The sequence below is a fragment of the Tyto alba genome, unplaced genomic scaffold, assembly GCF_018691265.1.
Source record: "Tyto alba isolate M040663 unplaced genomic scaffold, T.alba_DEE_v4.0 Super-Scaffold_17, whole genome shotgun sequence".
In the NCBI taxonomy this organism is placed as follows: Eukaryota; Metazoa; Chordata; class Aves; order Strigiformes; family Tytonidae; genus Tyto; species Tyto alba.
In genome coordinates, this window is record NW_024881279.1 from 1,336,764 (window position 1) to 1,354,878 (window position 18,115).

At 40.9% G+C, this 18,115-nt stretch overlaps 1 protein-coding gene across 7 annotated transcripts in view; it reads right to left on the reverse strand.

Moving 5' to 3' along the window:
- The window catches only part of KDM3B (lysine demethylase 3B), a 67,265-nt gene that overhangs the window by 8,054 nt on the left and 41,096 nt on the right, over positions 1-18,115 (reverse strand). For 6 of the 7 annotated variants that reach the window (XM_042790224.1, XM_042790225.1, XM_033006074.2 and 3 more), the window contains 5 exons: positions 16,020-16,147; positions 15,100-15,379; positions 13,870-14,126; positions 10,821-11,087; positions 2,570-2,741 (listed from right to left, as the gene is read on the reverse strand). In XM_042790224.1, the coding sequence (XP_042646158.1) occupies positions 2,570-2,741; positions 10,821-11,087; positions 13,870-14,126; positions 15,100-15,379; positions 16,020-16,147 (1,104 nt within the window). The remainder of the gene's footprint in view (positions 1-2,569; positions 2,742-10,820; positions 11,088-13,869; positions 14,127-15,099; positions 15,380-16,019; positions 16,148-18,115) is intronic. The other variant, XR_006165100.1, reaches the window with a different exon arrangement.

The window sequence follows — 18,115 nt, forward strand, 5'->3', positions numbered from 1 at the left end:
CTTCTTTGCTGGAGACACTCAAATTAGCAGGGTGCTGAATTCAAACATTTGTTCTTCACTTCAAGAGTTGTACCCAAGTCCTGACTAGTAAAAGTTCATAGCACAGAAAGGTGACATTACATATGCAACAGTGAGTGGATGTACAACACAACATCACTGACCACACCAACTGCAGTTTTCCCTCAGATGTTACAATGTCTAAGAGAGTATATCTGGAAGTATATCTGGTACATGGAGCAGCTTAGAAGACTCTGCATAACAGACAGAAACAAAGTTCACTTTTCTACCATGTTCTTCACAACTCTGCATGAAGCCATCAGTTGGAAAACAAAGTGTATTCCAGTCCAACACCTTCGCATCCCTTTTTGCCCAGAAAGTAGCATCCTGCACGACTTCCTACCTTACCAAGGATTGTCAGCCAAATAAAAAGCAACTTACCCAGACCTACCAGAGCTGCTGACAGCACCAAAAGAGAATGCATATCTAAGAAACTAGGAGTTGGGAGACCTGTGAATCACATTTGCACTATACATCAACAAGCTACAGAAGACAGCCTTAGCTTGCAATATAAAAAATTATTTTATTGAAATTAGAAGGAATTAAGAACTGCAGATACTTAAATCAAAGTGACTGATTTAAAAAAAAACAAAAACAAACAAATTTTGATGAGCTACAGATTTTAGAAAGGTAAGTGAACTAAAAAGCTCAAGGACTTGAATTGAAAGATGTTTCAGAACTTCCTGTATTCAAGATTTTGAACTCATCAAGGATCTTTGTTACAAACAAGAAACTTGAAGGAAGGCTATTCAGAAAGGACAGAGCGAAGAGTTACCTGGATGAAAACATACGGATCTGACAATTACACAAAACTGGACAAAACCCAGAAAACATCTTATCAGCAAAGAAAAGCAGGTCTAAGAAGGATCAAAACAAAAAGCTAGATCTGCCAAAAGCCCACTCAAAACTCAAAGGTATTGAAAGTAAACAGCACAAGGTTAAAATCAACTAAAGTATCATACAGAATGATTAAGGGATTATCTCAATACCACCTCCAAATTCAGTGGCTGTTCTACATCTCTTCAATAACTTAATGCAGGGACAGGACCAGCCACATACTTGAGAAATCTAAAATTCACGTAATGCAAAGAAGTCAGAGTCATTATGTAATTTGCAAACAGTTTTCATATAAATTAGTGTGTGAAATCTCTGGACTTGCAACAAATAATACTCTTCTAAATTGGGGACTGCACATGGCTAGACCACACTAAATAAAATGTATTTAAAAGAAACCAGCAAAAATGATCAGATTTTCCAAACTAGACTACTAACATCTCTCATCTAAAGTGTAGTAGAGGCACTGTCTAAAAGAAAGGCAGCAGTTGATTTTGCTCAAAGGAGCATATCTGTCTAGAGACAAAGTAGAAGTAACATCTCTCAAAGGTATCTTAACCCATACAAATTTACTATTTTCACGAATGACCCTAGCGCAAAAGTGAAGAGTTTGTGAAGTTTCCTAATTACTGTTAATACACAGAAAGACCACATCATTATGTCCTTCTAGGCCATTTATTTTTGAGTAATAACAGAAATGAATTTAAACAGTACAAAATACAAGACTCTATCTGGATCCATATAAAAACAAGTCAAAAATTGGGAGCTCTTTGATTGGAAAATGACTAGGGAAGGGAATATTTTTGGTCTAAAAAATCTATCATTTCATTCACTGTTGAACAAACTTTCCATCAAGTCGTCCAATAATTCACCATTTCTGCTCTCTGCACATAATAAATACAGAAAATATTTTATACACAATTTATATATAAAAATCAGCAACATTGCAATGAACTGTTACAACTCTTAACATCTATAAATACAAGACAACTCTGATCTAGATATATACATTCTAAAATAGTGCACTTTCCAGAAGCTCTTTAGTCTGAAAAGTTATATCCCCAGGACTTTTAATTGGTTAGCTTCCACATCCACACTTGACAGAAGGTTTTCTCAAAGAAGAGCTAAAGCATTAAGTGATGTGTTATCACATGAGGTACGCATACAGCCTTGCTATTCCTAATACATATAAACTTGTATTTGTACTTGCTGATGATCTACTATAAAAATAATTTGCGATGTCAAGTTTACTTAGTTGATGTATTTCACCAAGTCCAAGTTTTAGCATCAAAAGCCTCAGTCTGTTCTAGCTCTGCAGGTTCCCTTTAGTTTTACAATGAAAGTTGAAGTTGGAAGGAGACTAAAGGTACTCAGATTACTTACTGTCTTAATAACGGTAACTGATGCTTAGTTTCACTGAGGAAAATTTTTAAAAAAGTAAAATAATACACACCGACATGCTGTAGCACAGACAAAGTTTTCTTGGACAACCCTGCCCTAATATTCACCAATAAAGTATTTTCTAGGGTGCACTACATCTAAGGAGCAATGGCTTCTTTGGATGAGAATGATAGCTATTTGATTTTTTTTTTTTTTTGAGAAAATAGGTGGAAAGGAAGAGTTCAAGGTAGCAAGACAGACTGCTCAGTTAAACTAGTCAGCCATAGAGATTACTTACTAGATATTATCTCAAAGCCATCCCAGAAGTCACGCACTTTCACGTCTGAAATTATGGCACAGTTCCTGCAGTTCACCAAATCTACATCTTGATCTCCAAATTCCAGGCTGAAAGCTTCTGGTTTCCAAAGCTCTGACTTCAACTTCTTATGGACACCAGATACCAGCACGGGCTGAGAATACAAAGATGAATGCTTACTCCACCATAACCAAATTTCTTACACATGCAGCCAAACTTTCTTAAGAGCTGAGACTCCTGGCTACCATCATACAAAAGACACGACAAATCTATTTGCATCCATATCTGGTTTTTGTGCATCAAACAAATAACCAGAGTCAAAGTAAACTTCAGTTCCAGGCCATATGCAGTTGCCTTAGAAGTGGTATCATATTAGACTTACTAAGGCAAGTGTATTAGGTCTACACAGCAAGGTGTTGGGAGCAGGGGTGGGCTCTGAGATAAGGCTGGGAGCTGCCCCATGCTGGACACAAATGGTTCCACCTGGCTCCAACAGACCCATCACTGGCCAAAGCTGAGTCCATAATTGACACTGGTGGCATCTCTGTGATAATAAGAAAGAGTAAAAAAATGCTCCGCAGCTGCTGGGGGAGGGGCTGGGGGGCACAGGAGGGAGAGGGGAAGAAAGTGAGAGATACAACACAGACACCAAGGTCAGTGAAGGAGGAGGGAGTGTAGGTGCTCCAGAGATTCCCTTGCAGCCTGTGGAAGAGATGATGGTGAAAACAGGTTGCCACCATGCAGCCTGTGGAGGACCATGATGGAGCAGATATCCACGCTGCAGCCTGTGGATGACCCCACACTGTAGCAGAGGGAGATGCCCTGAAGGAAGCTGCAGCTCATGGAGACCCCACGCTGGAGCAGGCTCCTGGCAGTGGCCCTTTGAGAAAAGCCCATGAAGAAGCAAGTTTTCTGGCAGAAACTGGCCTACTGGGGACCCACGCTGGAACAGTCTATTCCTGAAGGACTGCAGCCCGTGAAGAGGGCCCATGATGGAGCAGTTTGTGAAGGATGGCATCCTGTGGGAGGGACTCCACACTGGAGCAGGGGAAAAGCATGAGGAGGAAGGAACAGCAGAGATGAAATGCTATGAACTAACCAGGAGCCCCACACTATTCTCCATCTCCTCTGTGCCATTCTAGGGGCCAAGGAGGTAGAAGAGTCGGGGATGAAGAAGTAAGGTTAAGCCTTTAGGAAGAAGGAGGAGTGGGTGGGGGTAAGGTGTTTTCAGCTTTGTCTTTGTTCCCCACCATCCTACTCTATTTCAAATTGGCAATACATTAAATTACTTTTTCACATGTTGAATCTGTTTTGCCTGTAACAGCAATCTAAGGGATCTCCCTGTCTTTATCTTGACTTACATACTTCCACCTTATTTTCTCCCTTGTCCTGTTGAGAAGAGGGAGTGTGAGTAAGGTTGGGTAGGGTTCTGACAGCCAGCCAAGGTCAATCCACCTATGAAAGTACAGTGGGTGTTAAGTTCCACCACCTTTCCTTTTTTTTTTAGCACAGAAGCAACTACCACTAGAAACAGCATTTGTAGTAAAGCCTTCTCATATGAAATGTTCATATTCTGATATGAATTTTTTAACAATTTCACTTATTCGTTATGGATAATCATGGATAATCATTAACTCTCTAGTACAAAACCAAATACTAGAAAAGTGGCTATTCACTTGCAAAAGGGATTTTATAAGCTGTTTAGGCTACCCATGTATATACATTACACACTGAGATTTGAGTGGCCTTTCCCCACAAATGCTCAAGGCATTTGCTAAACAAACAACATTAGAGAAAGGTATACCAGACAATCCTCCCAACGCTAGCCAAGACCTTGTCAGTTCCTCTCACCCTGCAGTCTCTAGAGTTACAAAACTTTAGAGAAAAAGAGCATATGACATGAACTTGCACATGGACTATCCCACCTGAAGAACTCTAGGTATAGTATGGGACTACCTATGTCCAAATGACAGTTTGTATGTCTATGCTAGTTTGAATTAATTCCAAGATATGACATATATATTAACAATGATCTGAAGCTGGATCTTGGGTTTATTCACATGAAGAGCTTAGTATAACCCTGAGGAGCACAGACACCCCTAGGTGTTCTAGTAGTATCAGTGTGTTAGGAAAAGATACCTACAGAGTTATAGACAAGCAACTCCAAAGCTATGTTGCTTAAAAACTAACCACCGCTTCACCTGGATTGCCCAATAGCCTCCAACAGGCTAGTATCCATTTAGTCCCTACATGAGGACAACTATTCATTCAAAAATGAATGGAGAAAAAAAAAAAAAAAAAACAAACCAAAAACCCACAACTTTGGAGATAAGAGACATTACCTTGGTTTTCAAATATAACACAATATAGCCTGTAAGTTCTAGAAGGCAGCAATGAAACCTCAACTCCAGTTTTAGAAAACCAAAAAGGGGTTATTGCTTCTGTCAACTTCAGCAGGACAAAAAAGAAAAAAAAAAAAAAAACAAAACATAGAACCACAGAAATATTTAGGCTGGAAGGGACCACCCACACACTAAAAAAAAGTGTTTTCTTGCATTCAGGTTGAACCTCCTAGTTTTTAATTTGTACCCCTCGTCTCTTGTCTCGTCAGTGGGCACTGCTGAGAAGAGTCTGGCTCGCTCTTCCTCATTCCCGCTCATCAGGTATTCATACACATAGATAGGATTTCCTGCTCACACTCTCCTGAGCTGTCTCTTCTCTAGGCTGAACAGTCCCAGCTCTCTCAGCCTCTCTTCATATGAAAGATGCTCCAGTCCCTTAATCACCTCTGTGGCCCTTCACTGGACTCGCTCCAGTAAGTACACGTCTTTCTTGTACTGGGAAGCCAAGAACTGGACACACTACTCCAGGTGAGTGCCAAGTAGAGGAGAAGGATCACTTCCCTCCACCTGCTGACAACTCTTTTCCTAATGCAGCCCAGGAGGCTGCTTCCCTTCTTTGTCACGAGGACACATTCTTGGCTCACGGTCACCTCCTTGTCCACCGAGACCCCAAGACCCTTCCAGGCAAAGCTACTTTCCAGCCGGTCACCAGTGGGCATGTACTGCTGAAGGGTGTTATTCCTCCTGAGGTGTAGGATTTTACGTTTTCCCTTGCTGAACATCAAAAGATTCCTCTTGGTACAGTTCTCCCACCTGTCCAGGTCCCTCTGAATAGCAGCACAACCATCATCTGGTGTATCAGCTATTCCTCCCAGTCTTGTAGTGTCTGTAAATTTGATGAGGGTATATGAACTCTGTCCCATCTAGGTCATTAATGAGGTTGTTAATTAGTACTCAACCCAATACTGACCCCCCCCTAGGATATACCACTACTGACTGTGATCACAACCCCCTGAGCATGGAATTTCAGTCAGTTTTAAATACCTCACGCCATCCACTTATCTAGTCTGTATTTCATCAGTTTGATGACATTATGACAGTGTCAAAAGACTTATTAAAGTTAAGATAAAAAACATCCAGTGCTCTCCCCTCATCCATCAAGCCAGTCACCTCATCAGAAGGCTACAAGGCAGATTAAGCATGATTCAACCAGCATTCCTGAGTGCATCTTCTCTTCAGGACCATATCCTATGGGATTATTCCAAGCAGATATCTGAAAAAGTAAGTCTGCTCTCCTGAAGCCCAGGCTTGTGATCTTGTTTCTTTTTGCTTTGCTCCCTCCTCTCAGGACTTTGAACTGAACCCCACCATCTGATACTGACTGCAGCCAAAGCTGCCCCTTACCCACACATCAACCACCAGTTCTTCCTTGTATATAAGCATGAGGTTCAGCAGAGTGCCTTTCCCTAGTTGGCTCCTTGATCAGCTGGTGTCAGGATTTTGCCAACAGTGCACTCCAGAAAACTTCAGAGTGCTTGTGACCTGTTGTGTTGCTCCTCCAGCAGGTAACAGGGCAGCCACACGAGGCCCAGGAAATGTGAACACAGGGCTTCTTCCAGTTGTCTGAAGGCCTTATCACTTTTTCTTGATCAGGTGGTCTGTAGCAGATAACCACCACAACGTTGCCCACGTTAGTCTGCTTGCTAATCCTGGCCCATAAAATCTCAAATGGCTCATCCATTCCAAAAACAATTTCATGCATTCCAGCTGCTCCCTCACATAAAAAGAAATGCTCCCTCCTCATCTTCCTGGCCTGTCATGCTTCAATTGTCCTTCCCGAACAGCTTGTACCTATCCCTTGCCATACTACAGTTGCATGAGCTATCCCACCACCTCTCTGTCATAACAATGAGAGGGTGGCTGTGCAACTGCACACTAATTCCTTCTGTTTGTTCCTCGCATTGCACACATTAGAGTACAGGCACTTCAGAAAGACACCTAGTCATGCTGATTTCACAGAAATGACAATAGAACTTCCCTCACAGTACTATGACATATACAGTTCCTTATGTGCACATGCCTGAGGTGGACATCTTTCACCCCTGTTTTCTTGAATATGAGATTTCTCCTGTTTGCATCACCCCACACTGCTTACTTGTCAATTCAATCAACTAATCCATTTCTTGATCACTGGTCATACTCTCCCTTCCTTGTCATTCCCGGCTTATAGTTCTCCTACCTGTTGGCAAAGATGTTTTTGCTCCACTTAAATGGATCCCACCTCTTCCACGCAGTCCTCAATCCTCAAAAAGGTTCCCATGACCATAAAACCCAAAACTGTTGTCAAAACCAGCTGTGCAAACAGTGGCTGACATGCAGGATTGGTCCACCTCTCCACCCCTCACTGGCAGGATTAGGAAAGCCACCTGGGCTCCATGGCCTTGACCACTACTGGAACCATACGGTCACTCTTGATACTGTCCTGGTCTCCTTGCTAATATTGTTGACAATACAGAACAGCAGCAGAGCATAAGTATCTGACGGGCAAACAACCTTTGCAAGTCTTTCTGCTGTGTCCCAAATGTGAGGCCCTAATAAGCAGCAAACCTCCCTAAAGTGACAGAGCAGATGCACTGATCCCAAGTTTAAACATATTCCCTGATGTCAGCAGGAACTGTAACATTAAGGCAATGAAACAGTTTTAACCATATTCTACAAAAACCTAGGAATCATGAATGAGGAGTAAATCAACAGTACGTTTCACAGGATAAGCAGAAACTGCTGCCAGTTGGACTTCAAGCTGATAGATAAACCAGTCTTCTTCAGTCCAGGAAAATAATGACAAATTTTGATCCCTGTCGTATTCACTTGACCACCTGAACATAACAATTAAAAAAAAAAAAAAAAAAAAAAAAAAGTCTACTTAACCTAGTAGAACCCTTCCAGTTCTTAAGCAGAGAATTTCTCATGGAACGAAAATGTTCCTTCTAGTGAAGAACATGGGTAGGGATGAAAGATAAAAGGATAGCAGACTTGGTTGGTGGACATTTCCTGCCAGATCTGCTCTTCGACTACATAGAGAAAACAAATAGTAATCTCCAACACCACCCCAAATCTTCAGTATCTCAAAAAAGAGAAAGATTAGCATGAAAATTACATGAAAAGCATGAAAAGAACAGGTTGCTATATCATGAGAATTCTGACAGTATCCCTGGATGAGCAACCACCATGTTCAGGAGAACACGTTCATGTCTTGAAGAACAGCTCCACAAAGAAATAATCCTATGGTCTCCCAATGAATTCTATGATAAGACAGTTTAACTTATTTCTGATGATTTCTAAGACAAAGGAGTTGAAAAATCTTGCTCATTCTGCACGACAGAGTGCCATTCATTATCCAAACATAAAATAATTTTCTTTTTTAATGATTTGGGACGCTATCATGGCTAAGTACTTCATATGGCTCAGATCTAGTGTCTGGTGTGCATTTATTGTGCTGGGGAGGGTAGCTAAATGCTTCTTTCCAACTAACATTTTCCAACCCACAAAATGGGAAGGGGAAGATGTTTTGGGGGATGGTGGTGGAATTAATGTTCTTTGACTTCACTTTTAAAGGTGCAGCTGTGATGTACAGGAAGATGTCAGCCAAGGGAGAACTGTAACAGAACAGAGTTTTTTGAGAGAACCTCTGCTTGAAGAAATTCTGTTTAGAATAGCTTTGTCAAGACAGCGATGCCTGCCTAGGTCACCTGCTATCTCTTGTACAGGAATGAGAGAGGTTCAGTTAGATTGCTTTCTACATTTCATCAGGAAATTCAAGTGAGTGCAACACCATCAGAGAATCCTTGAATGAGCAAGGGACTAGCCTAGTCTGTTGCTACACAAGGGGTCCTCTGAATGATAAAGCCATCATTAGCACATCTTGGGGCGAAGCCTAAAATGGAGGGTCACAAATAGTAGGTGAGCATGACAGTCAAAGCCAGAGCTTCAGAGTGTGCACCAATGCACATTGCAAGCTACACATCTGACAGAAGATCGATAATCATATCTCTAGACTCCATATGGAGTCTCAGGATTCATTAACAGTCAAGAACCCCACAGCCGTGTGCAGCATCTTGCACCTGGTGATTAATGAGTCTCATTTGCAGATAAACTGGCCAAAATATTTAGGATCCTCCTCAGAGAGACAGTATTATTTGCTGACAGAGAAGGTTGAGAAAATTGTCAGTATACTGATCAGAAACTAAGGAGCCAACTCTTTGCCAAGTTAGGCAGATTACTGACATCACAGCACTGCAAAAGAATGATCTGAAATCCTTCATAAATATGCAACAGGTTCAAGGAAAAAAAAAAAAAAAGGAAGAAAAGGAGGAGGTATGGGAGGGGAAGGGAGGGAGAGAGAGAGGGGAAGGGAGGGAGAGAGAGAGGGGAAGGGAGGGAGAGAGAGAGGGAAAGGGAGGGAGAGAGAGAGGGAAAGGGAGGGAGAGAGAGAGAGGGGGGAAGGGAGATAAAGTGAAAAGCAGCTAAGAGAGAAAAAAAGAGAAAAAAATAAGAGAAAAAGACCCCTGTGCACTCTGAAAAATCAGGACAAGAAGGTAACTGCCATTAGGGGAAAAGCTGACAATACCAGCAGCAATTCAGGTTTCTAGTCAGACAAACAAGGGTGTGCTGCACAGTAGCCTCTTCTACCTGTTAGGAGCTAGCTAGGAGTCAAAACCAGGAACTGGTAACAATGTGGTTGGTGGTGCCACAGTTCTCTAGGCTATGTGCTAGTTATACTTGTGCCCAGGGAACACAGAGAACGTGCAGTCCAACACAACAGCTAAACTTAACTGGAAAGGTATTCTACTTCCAGAAGGAATGGATTCTGAATGCCAAAAGAGAAACGTGCAGCCTGACCTGTTCCTCTGCCACAGCTCAACAGTCTGCATGTCTTGTAAGTAACCACAAATAAGTATGGAATGTGAGTTCCAAGAGCACTGGCACAATAACAGAAAAGCTTACAAGGACTCCTCCAGAAAACATGATGAGGGACATAACTGCCTAGCACCAGTGGTCTCAATTCTGAGTAGTCAGTGAAACTAATGGTCAGAGGTAGCTGCAAAACCAAGTGCCAAGAACAGATTTTGAACACAGATGGACATCATATTCTGCTAGAACTATGGGTACACTTCCTCTGCAGCAGCAGTTACTCACCCATTTTTAAGATTCAGCTTGTCTGACCAGGTCAATCTTAATGTCTTCCTGGATAAATCTAAGCTGTGGCACTATGGATTGAGATCTGAAAAAGTGGCTATGCAGACAGCAGGTCTAAAGTCCAGTCTTTAGACTGAAGGCCTAACTGGTTGATGACACCTCAGAATACCCAGGACAGTGCTCAATACATGAAATGTTGAGTTCAAAACAATACTTGGGTTCACACAGGCTGTAGGCTCAGGATGAAACACTGTATCAAGTATACCCAAAATTTCAACAGCAATTCAGCAGAAATTACTGCATGTAGCACTTTTATTCTTGTACATGCTGCAACCATCAAGTATGGGGTAGATGCTAAAAAGTATGCAGGAAATCATAGTGGATTTACTACCAGGCTGTAGTAGAGCAGGTTCAACAGAAATCACACCACAACTAAAAAGGCTGTCACAACACCCTCATACTGGTGAGCTGAGAACAGCTCATTGTGCAAGACCACACAGGCTTGAGTCAGTACAGCATGGAGTGGACAGGGCTGCTGTGTTCCCTGTTTATAGCACTGCAGTTGAAATCTTTATTCATCATATTCACTCAGGAGCAATTGGCCAAACTTTGAATGGACTTGTCAATAACTAAGGTACGGGTTAAAATTTCAGGATACTATAAGCAGTAAGGGTTGGTTATTTGTCATCACTCACCTGGCCTTGTTTCCAGCACTCCCTGAAGATCTTCCAGTTGTTTTTGTTGCTAGGATCATGAAGGCAAAGGAGTCTACCATCACACAGCCAAGAGTGAGAAGTGTGCGGATCCAGCACATTTAAGCCCATTACCATTTCCTTCACTTCTCTTTGTGTGTCAGCTAAATTACTAGCTCGTTTTGCAGCATCAGATGTCTTCTTATTTTCCACAACAGAAGCAATTATATGGTCTAAGAAGTTAGGCAGGCTGGCTTTACCTTTAGCCCCCTAGAAGATGGAAATCCAGAGATAAGTTTACTCTTGCAACAACACAGATATTAATGCATATCTGCTGTCATTCAGATTTTAGTCATGGATATCATGCTATCAGAAAAACACGCAACAGTAAACAAATCAGCTCAGACACAAGCATGTATCCAGTAAGAACAGAAACAGCTATGGCCCTGTTTTGTAATAGTAAAACTTAAAATATCACACTACGGGCTATCTAGGAAAATATTACAGCAAGAAATCATGAAATGGAAAATTTAAGTGATATAAATTCTGATACTTTAATGGTAAAAATGGTTCACACTTTTTTCTAACTTCATTAATCTCTCACCTCGTATTTCCCCATTTTCCTCATTCCATTACAAAGAAAATGAATTCAACCCTGGCACAGAGAAGCTGACAAATATGAGAACATTAAGTAAATACTGACACAAAGAGGAGAAAGTGCTTCCTATATGTATAATGTTAACAGAACCATTAGCAGACAACCTCTCTGGTTGTGATGTCCATGCTCCTCAAGGGATACTTAAAATTCCTCAAGGGATGTTTAAAATTCAGAAGAGATTAACAACACAATCTTAAATTGTGTTCTTAAAAAAAAAAGCAAGCCTGCCTAAAGTATCTTGCTATAGGCAAGGCCTAAAGACACTAAACTTATTTCATATATTCAGCAGAAGATAAACACTAACTGGATCATTATTCACAAGACATCTATGGGAAGGGGTGGGGGTGTGATAGATTTCTGACAGCAAAGAGCTTCTCGTTCTAGCCAAAAAAACACAACTGTTGAAATCAGGTTGTCACATTGGGTCAAGTCAAAACTTAACTTCTCAGGGAAGGAGATTACATCACTTCTCTAGGCAGCCTATTTCACTGCTTGAATGTAAAGTGAGGAATTTTTTGTATATCCAGATAGAATTTCCCCTGAATCAACTTCTGTCCATTGCTTCTTCCCTTTTACCATGAATCCTTGTGAAAGGAGTACCTCCATATTCTCTACCTTTTAGATATGGTAAGATTGATTAGATCCCCGAAGTATTCTCTTCCCTAGGATGAAGATAACCAGTTTTTTCAACCTTTCTCCATGTGTCAAGCTCTCCAACACTTTAATCCTTCTTCATGGCCCTCCACTGGACCCCCTCCAACTTCTCCATGTCATTCTTCAACTGGGGAGACCAAAACTGGCAACAGTGTTCCAGGTGTGGCCTAACAAGTGCTGAATAGAATAATCACATTCCTTGATGTGCTCCAGCTGTATGCTTCCTGATGCAGCCCAGAACAGTTTGCCTTCGCAGCTGCAAGGGTGCAATGTTGACTCGTGCAGCTTGCTGTCCTCCAGGACCCTGGGATCCTTTCAGAAGGGCTACATCCCTGCTAGTCAGATCCCAGCTTCTATTGCTGCTTGGGATTATATCAGTTTTCTACAGCATGCCTTTTGCAAGTAAGACTAGGTCATAACATCATCTGCTTGTGATGGTCTTAAAAATGTACCTTTACGCTGACTCTTTAGAGAGGCCATGAAATAGTTCATGTGCAGTTTAACTATTAGCAGTTCAATGCTAACTACTCTTTTGAACAGAATGTCAATGCTGCAAAAACAACAAAATAATCCTCTTCATGAGTACCAATCTATTATTCCTCTCAATTTGACCAACAGAACTGTTGTTTCTCAGGTACATTTTGCTCATATACATTCTATACGAAGCATCCAGGCATTCAAGTGGGGAGTTGGACCAAAAGTCCCTACAAGTTCTTTCAAATCTAACTTACTCTGTGAAGACCAGAAGTCAAAAAAATGAAAAAAGATATTATAGATCAGATCTGATTTGATGTAGTGAGAGAATGCACAGAGTTGCAGGGACAGGGATACAAGTTGAGACAGGCCCTCTCAAGCCTTGAAGGAATAACTTGCTTTAAAACAAGTGATCAGTTTCTTTGCATGTACTCAGCGATGAGAGGGGGCAAGGGCTAGAAGTATTCACTTCCTGCAGCAGTGACATATCATCCCATACAGCTGTACAATTACCTCTACCAAAACCAAACAACATGAACTATTATTATGGCTCCACCCCTTTGAGCCTGACATGGAGAAAAGAAAATTCTGCTATGAGACAAACCATTTCATCATCTTTCTCATTCTATCTGCCTAGACTTTTGGAGAAAGTATCCTCCAAGAATAGCTAGGCCTTGATAAATTCCACAGAATCTATCGTTTTCCACCTAAATGCTTTTAACCATTTCAAATATCGTTTATTTGTTCAGGGTTTTTCTTAAGTTCATTTCCTCCAAAATGGATTGAAGAGAAACAAAGTATCCTTATTTCAGAAGAAGCATCCAAGAATAGCAACTACACCTTATATTCTTAAATTTGTATTTCATCTTAAATGCCTTTCAAGTATACATATATTTTTTTAAGGAACTGGATTGCTTATAGATTTTTGTATTTTTCTGTGGTATGTTCTTGCAATATTTTTAAAGATGTGGAATTTGAAGTGAGCTTTTATAGGGGTACTGATTATCAATTAAACAATGTAAAGGCTATGTTTAACTCACTTTCTTGGTCTCTTTCCAGGAATAGCTTCTCCACAGCAGTAGTTAACCAAACCACAAACTAACAGCATCAAAATTGCCTACAACTTTGTGGGGTGATGAGTGTTGGTGAGATACTGCATTTGTTTTAACATTTAAGATACTATAAATCATTTAGATGAAAACTGTTAGATCATCATTAAAATCTTCCCCAGAACAGATGCCATTGAAGGAATACAAAATTATTTACCGTAGAAGCTGCAGAAAAGACTGGAGGAAAGGGGATTCCTGTGTCTAATGGGACCTGAGGAAGCTTTCCTGGCCCTGTGTGTAGCAGATCTCTGAGGCTGGAGCCTTCGGCTTTGTTGCTAGATGTCACTGGGCCCAACAAGAGGCTATTAAACAGCTTTGGGGTTAGTGGGGAAACCTTTGTACTGGAGTTGAAGGAATCCAATCCAAAGGGTGAATGGGATTCTTTATTAAGCACTGACCTCAGTGATCCTGATTCTGCAAGATAAATATCAACATTGGGGAAAAAAAGAAAGAAAAAAGGCAAAGTTCAAATGATCAAAGTTCTCTGAAATTATCTGCTCTCGCATTACATAGGATATTGACAGAATCTTGTGGTAAAGATAAATTATCACTGCAACAGTATATAAGGCACCTCAAAGAGAATTAAAGACATCATACACTTCACATAGATTTTACCCTTCATATGCCGTTAAGGTTTTGAATAGCACAGTATAACTGACTGTTTGATACACAAGAAGGAGCAACTTTGTAATAGACTCAATTAAAAAACATTTCCTTGACTTTCTGAATTAATGTTTCGATATGAAATATTTCAAACTTAACTGTAGTCAAAATATTACAGCGACTAAGCCCTGCAAAACTAGTGAGTCATGAACAATTAACACTGACATATAAAGTGGTTCCTGCTAGACATACGGACAGGAATAAATCCTGTGTTAGTCATGCTACCTCTGACAACTGGGAGGTGTATTCTGTAAACAGTTATTTCATATTGAGAATCACATAAACTACTGAATATTAAAGAAGGTCTAAGCTTTCACCTGACCCTCCAAGTGAGCTCTACTCTCTCAATTCTTTGGAAATGCACTCCACATGGCACACAAAACAGTATTATTCACTTCAAAAGTTATAAAGTGACAAAGCTGCATCTGAAATTAATTACTATCATTTTACATCAGGATTCCAGCTGCTTATTACTCAGAGAATAAATACAGGAATTGGCACTGAAAGAAACTGGGAGTGACACTACAGTATTTTTATCTTCAGCTGTATCATCACCTTTCCAGCTATACGTATTCCTAAGCCTGTAAAGGAAAAACTGGTTTTAAGAGGCAAAGGAAGAAAAATTACCATGTTCTTTTCTATTTAGGGCTAGGCACTCTCTGAATGAATAACAATCAAGCAGTACATTATCATTTGTCTTTTAATTCCAGTCTTTTCTGCTCACCTTTTGTTTCCTCTTTTGCTTTTTGCGTTGCTAAATCTGCAAGCCAGTGTAAGGCTGATGACGGAGCTGCTTCTGGACAAAGTGGTCTGTTAGTCTTTATTTCGCCAGTGTTATTGGTTGGTAATGTCTCTGTTTTTGCAGATTCTTCTATCCTACTATCAGTTGCTTCAGATTTTGGAACAGTGTCCATTTCTAGTTGCCCCACTCCTGCTGTTCCTGCTCCAGTGGAAAAGGTGCTCTCGTTTCCAGAGACTGATGCACTAGGATTTACAGTTGGAAGCTAAAACAAAAATATAAACAACTGCTAAATGTTGAACAAAGGGAAGAGTTCAACATGGGAGACATTTTAGTGATCTAATGCACTGGATTTTGTTTGCTGTTTTTCTTTGTTTGCCTTAAACAGTAGAGTTCCTTTATGCTTATGTAGCAGCAGAGTACAGGAACTGCTCCTCCGTGTATATCAGACCTTGCACTGTGATGTGAATCCTTACCATGTCATCTTTTAGTCTTTTTTAACAAGCCCATGCTTTTCAATTTCTTTTCTTACAGGAGGACTTCTTGTATAAACAGTAACAAAACTGCTCTAAATTCAGCATAATATTCAAGAACGATAACAAAATAAATGCACATATTTCAAGCTACTCAGAGTGGTTTGTTTTAAGATAGAGCATCAATATGAATGGCTTCCTACCCAACTTCTACTTAAGAGTATTAGCCCAAATATCTACTTGGTAAATAACAGTTGCAGCACACATCCCCCAAAAATGTCCCAGAATATTTTTGCTAAGCTAAACCACTCAGAATACACATGGAGAAAATAAAGTTTGTGTTTCACAATAGATAGTCTAAAGGATGTACTGTTTTAAAAGATCTTAAAAATGTGATGTCAAACAAGGTAATTTCAGCCTCAAATTACATACCTGTGATATTCCGTTAGTGACAGCCGGTCTCAACACTGATTTGTTCTGCCGGTTAATACATGGACAATTGGCTTTAATACCCCATTTGCCTCGTGCTGCATGAACCATGTCTCCAATATTGTAAAGAGCTGGAAATAAAGTTAAAATTTTTAATATCACATGTAAAGAAATCTAAAAACAAGGCCTTAATTATAATATATATTCAGAGGAATGGGGGTTTATTTTAGTATCACTGCTGAGTATCTTTAAGATCACATGCTGTAACGACACACTTGCCTCTGAACAGTGTAGAGAACTGTGCTAGGTCTCTGAAAGGCTGTCAAGCCTGGCAATTCCTACAGATTATCATCTGCTCCTACTACTCCATGTAGGGTCTAATGATACTGCAACAAGAAAACTTCAAACCATCAAGAGAGACTATATATACCTTGGAGCAGTGTTAAAAGGATCTGGAGCACAGGTGGTGTTCTCCTCTATCATCCCAGTAAAAGGAAGTAGGTAACAAATTAAACAGGTGAACGCCTGGCTGCGTGGCCAGTGCCATACTCAAGGTTTTGGCTTCTATGATCCCAAATCTACCTTTGAGAAGCCAGGTCCTCTTGGGAGCTGATGGGATTCACCTGCCCAAGCAAGGCAAAAAAAGTCTTTGCCAACAAGGTGGCCAGGCTTATATGGAGAGCTTTACACTTGATTAAGTGGGGGAAGGGGATGGAAATTTCAGCAACGGAGAAGAGCCAGGGGCTGCTGATGTATTAGGAACCAACAGGGAAACACCTGTGAAACGCCTCAAAGGAATTTGGGCATGTTCCTCTCAAGAGGTGACAAGGTTGATAGCCCAGCTCAAGTGCTTCTATATAAATCTATAACAATGCACTCAGCATGGGTAACAAGCAGAAGCTGCGAGTCAATGTGCAACTAGAAACCTACAATCTAATTGCCAGTGGTGAAACGTGACAGGACAAATCACACAACCAGAGCACTGCAGGGGGGTTGCTTTCTATGTAAAAGAGCAGATTCACTGCACAGAGCTGTCTATGAAAAACAGTGATGAACACTTTGAGAGTTTATGGGTAAAAATTAGGGGCCAAGTCAACAAAGGAAACCTCACTGTTGGTGTTTACTACAGGCTGCCCAAGCAAGGGGAGCCTGTTAAAGTGTTCTTACTTCAACTACAGGAAGCATCATGCTCACGGGGTTCTGATCCTGATGGGGAAATTCAGTCACCTTGACATCTGCTGGAAAAGCAGCACAGCAAGCTGTAAGCAGTCAAGGAATCTTTTGGAGTGCATTACGGGTAATTTCTTAATGAAGGAAACAGACAGCACAACCGGAGGAAAAGTATTACTGGACCTATTGCTCACCAACACAGAAGAACTAATCAGAGATGTCAAGATTGGAGGCAGCCAGGGCTGCAGTGATTGTGCCCTCATGGAATTCACAATTTTGAGGGATATCAGCTGGGTGAAGAGTAGAGTCAGGACACTGAATTTTATGAGAACTAACTTGCAGTTGCTTCAGGAAATAGCATATGGGAACCCCTGGGAAACTGCCCTGAGGGACAAAGGAGCTGGGCAGATCTTGCAGCTTTTTAAGAACATTTTTCTTAGACTGAAAGAGCTCTTAATTTCCATGTGTAAAAAAATCAAGCAAGGAAGGCAGGAGAACAGAATGATCGGTAAGGACCTTCTGGTCAAACTGAAATGTAAGGAGGAAATGCACAGGCAGTAGAACCAAGGACATGTATCCTGGGAAGAATATAGGGACATTGCCTGGATGTGTAGGAATGGGATCAGGAAAAGCTAAGGAACAGTTGGAGCTGAATTTGGCACGCGATGCAATGAATAAGGCCCAGAAAAGGAAGATTAAAGACAGTGTACACTAACACACATCCCCCACACTAAATAAAACAGGAGAGCTGGTAACAGCTGACATGGAGAAAGCTGAGGTACTCTTCCCCCATTCCCCCCTCTCCATTTTCAATGGTATTCTCTCTTCCCACCTCTGTCAAGCCCCTGAACCTCAAGGCAGGGGCTGGGGGAACAAAGTTCCTCCCATTGCAGGAGAACCATAGAATCACAGAATATCTCAAGTTGGAA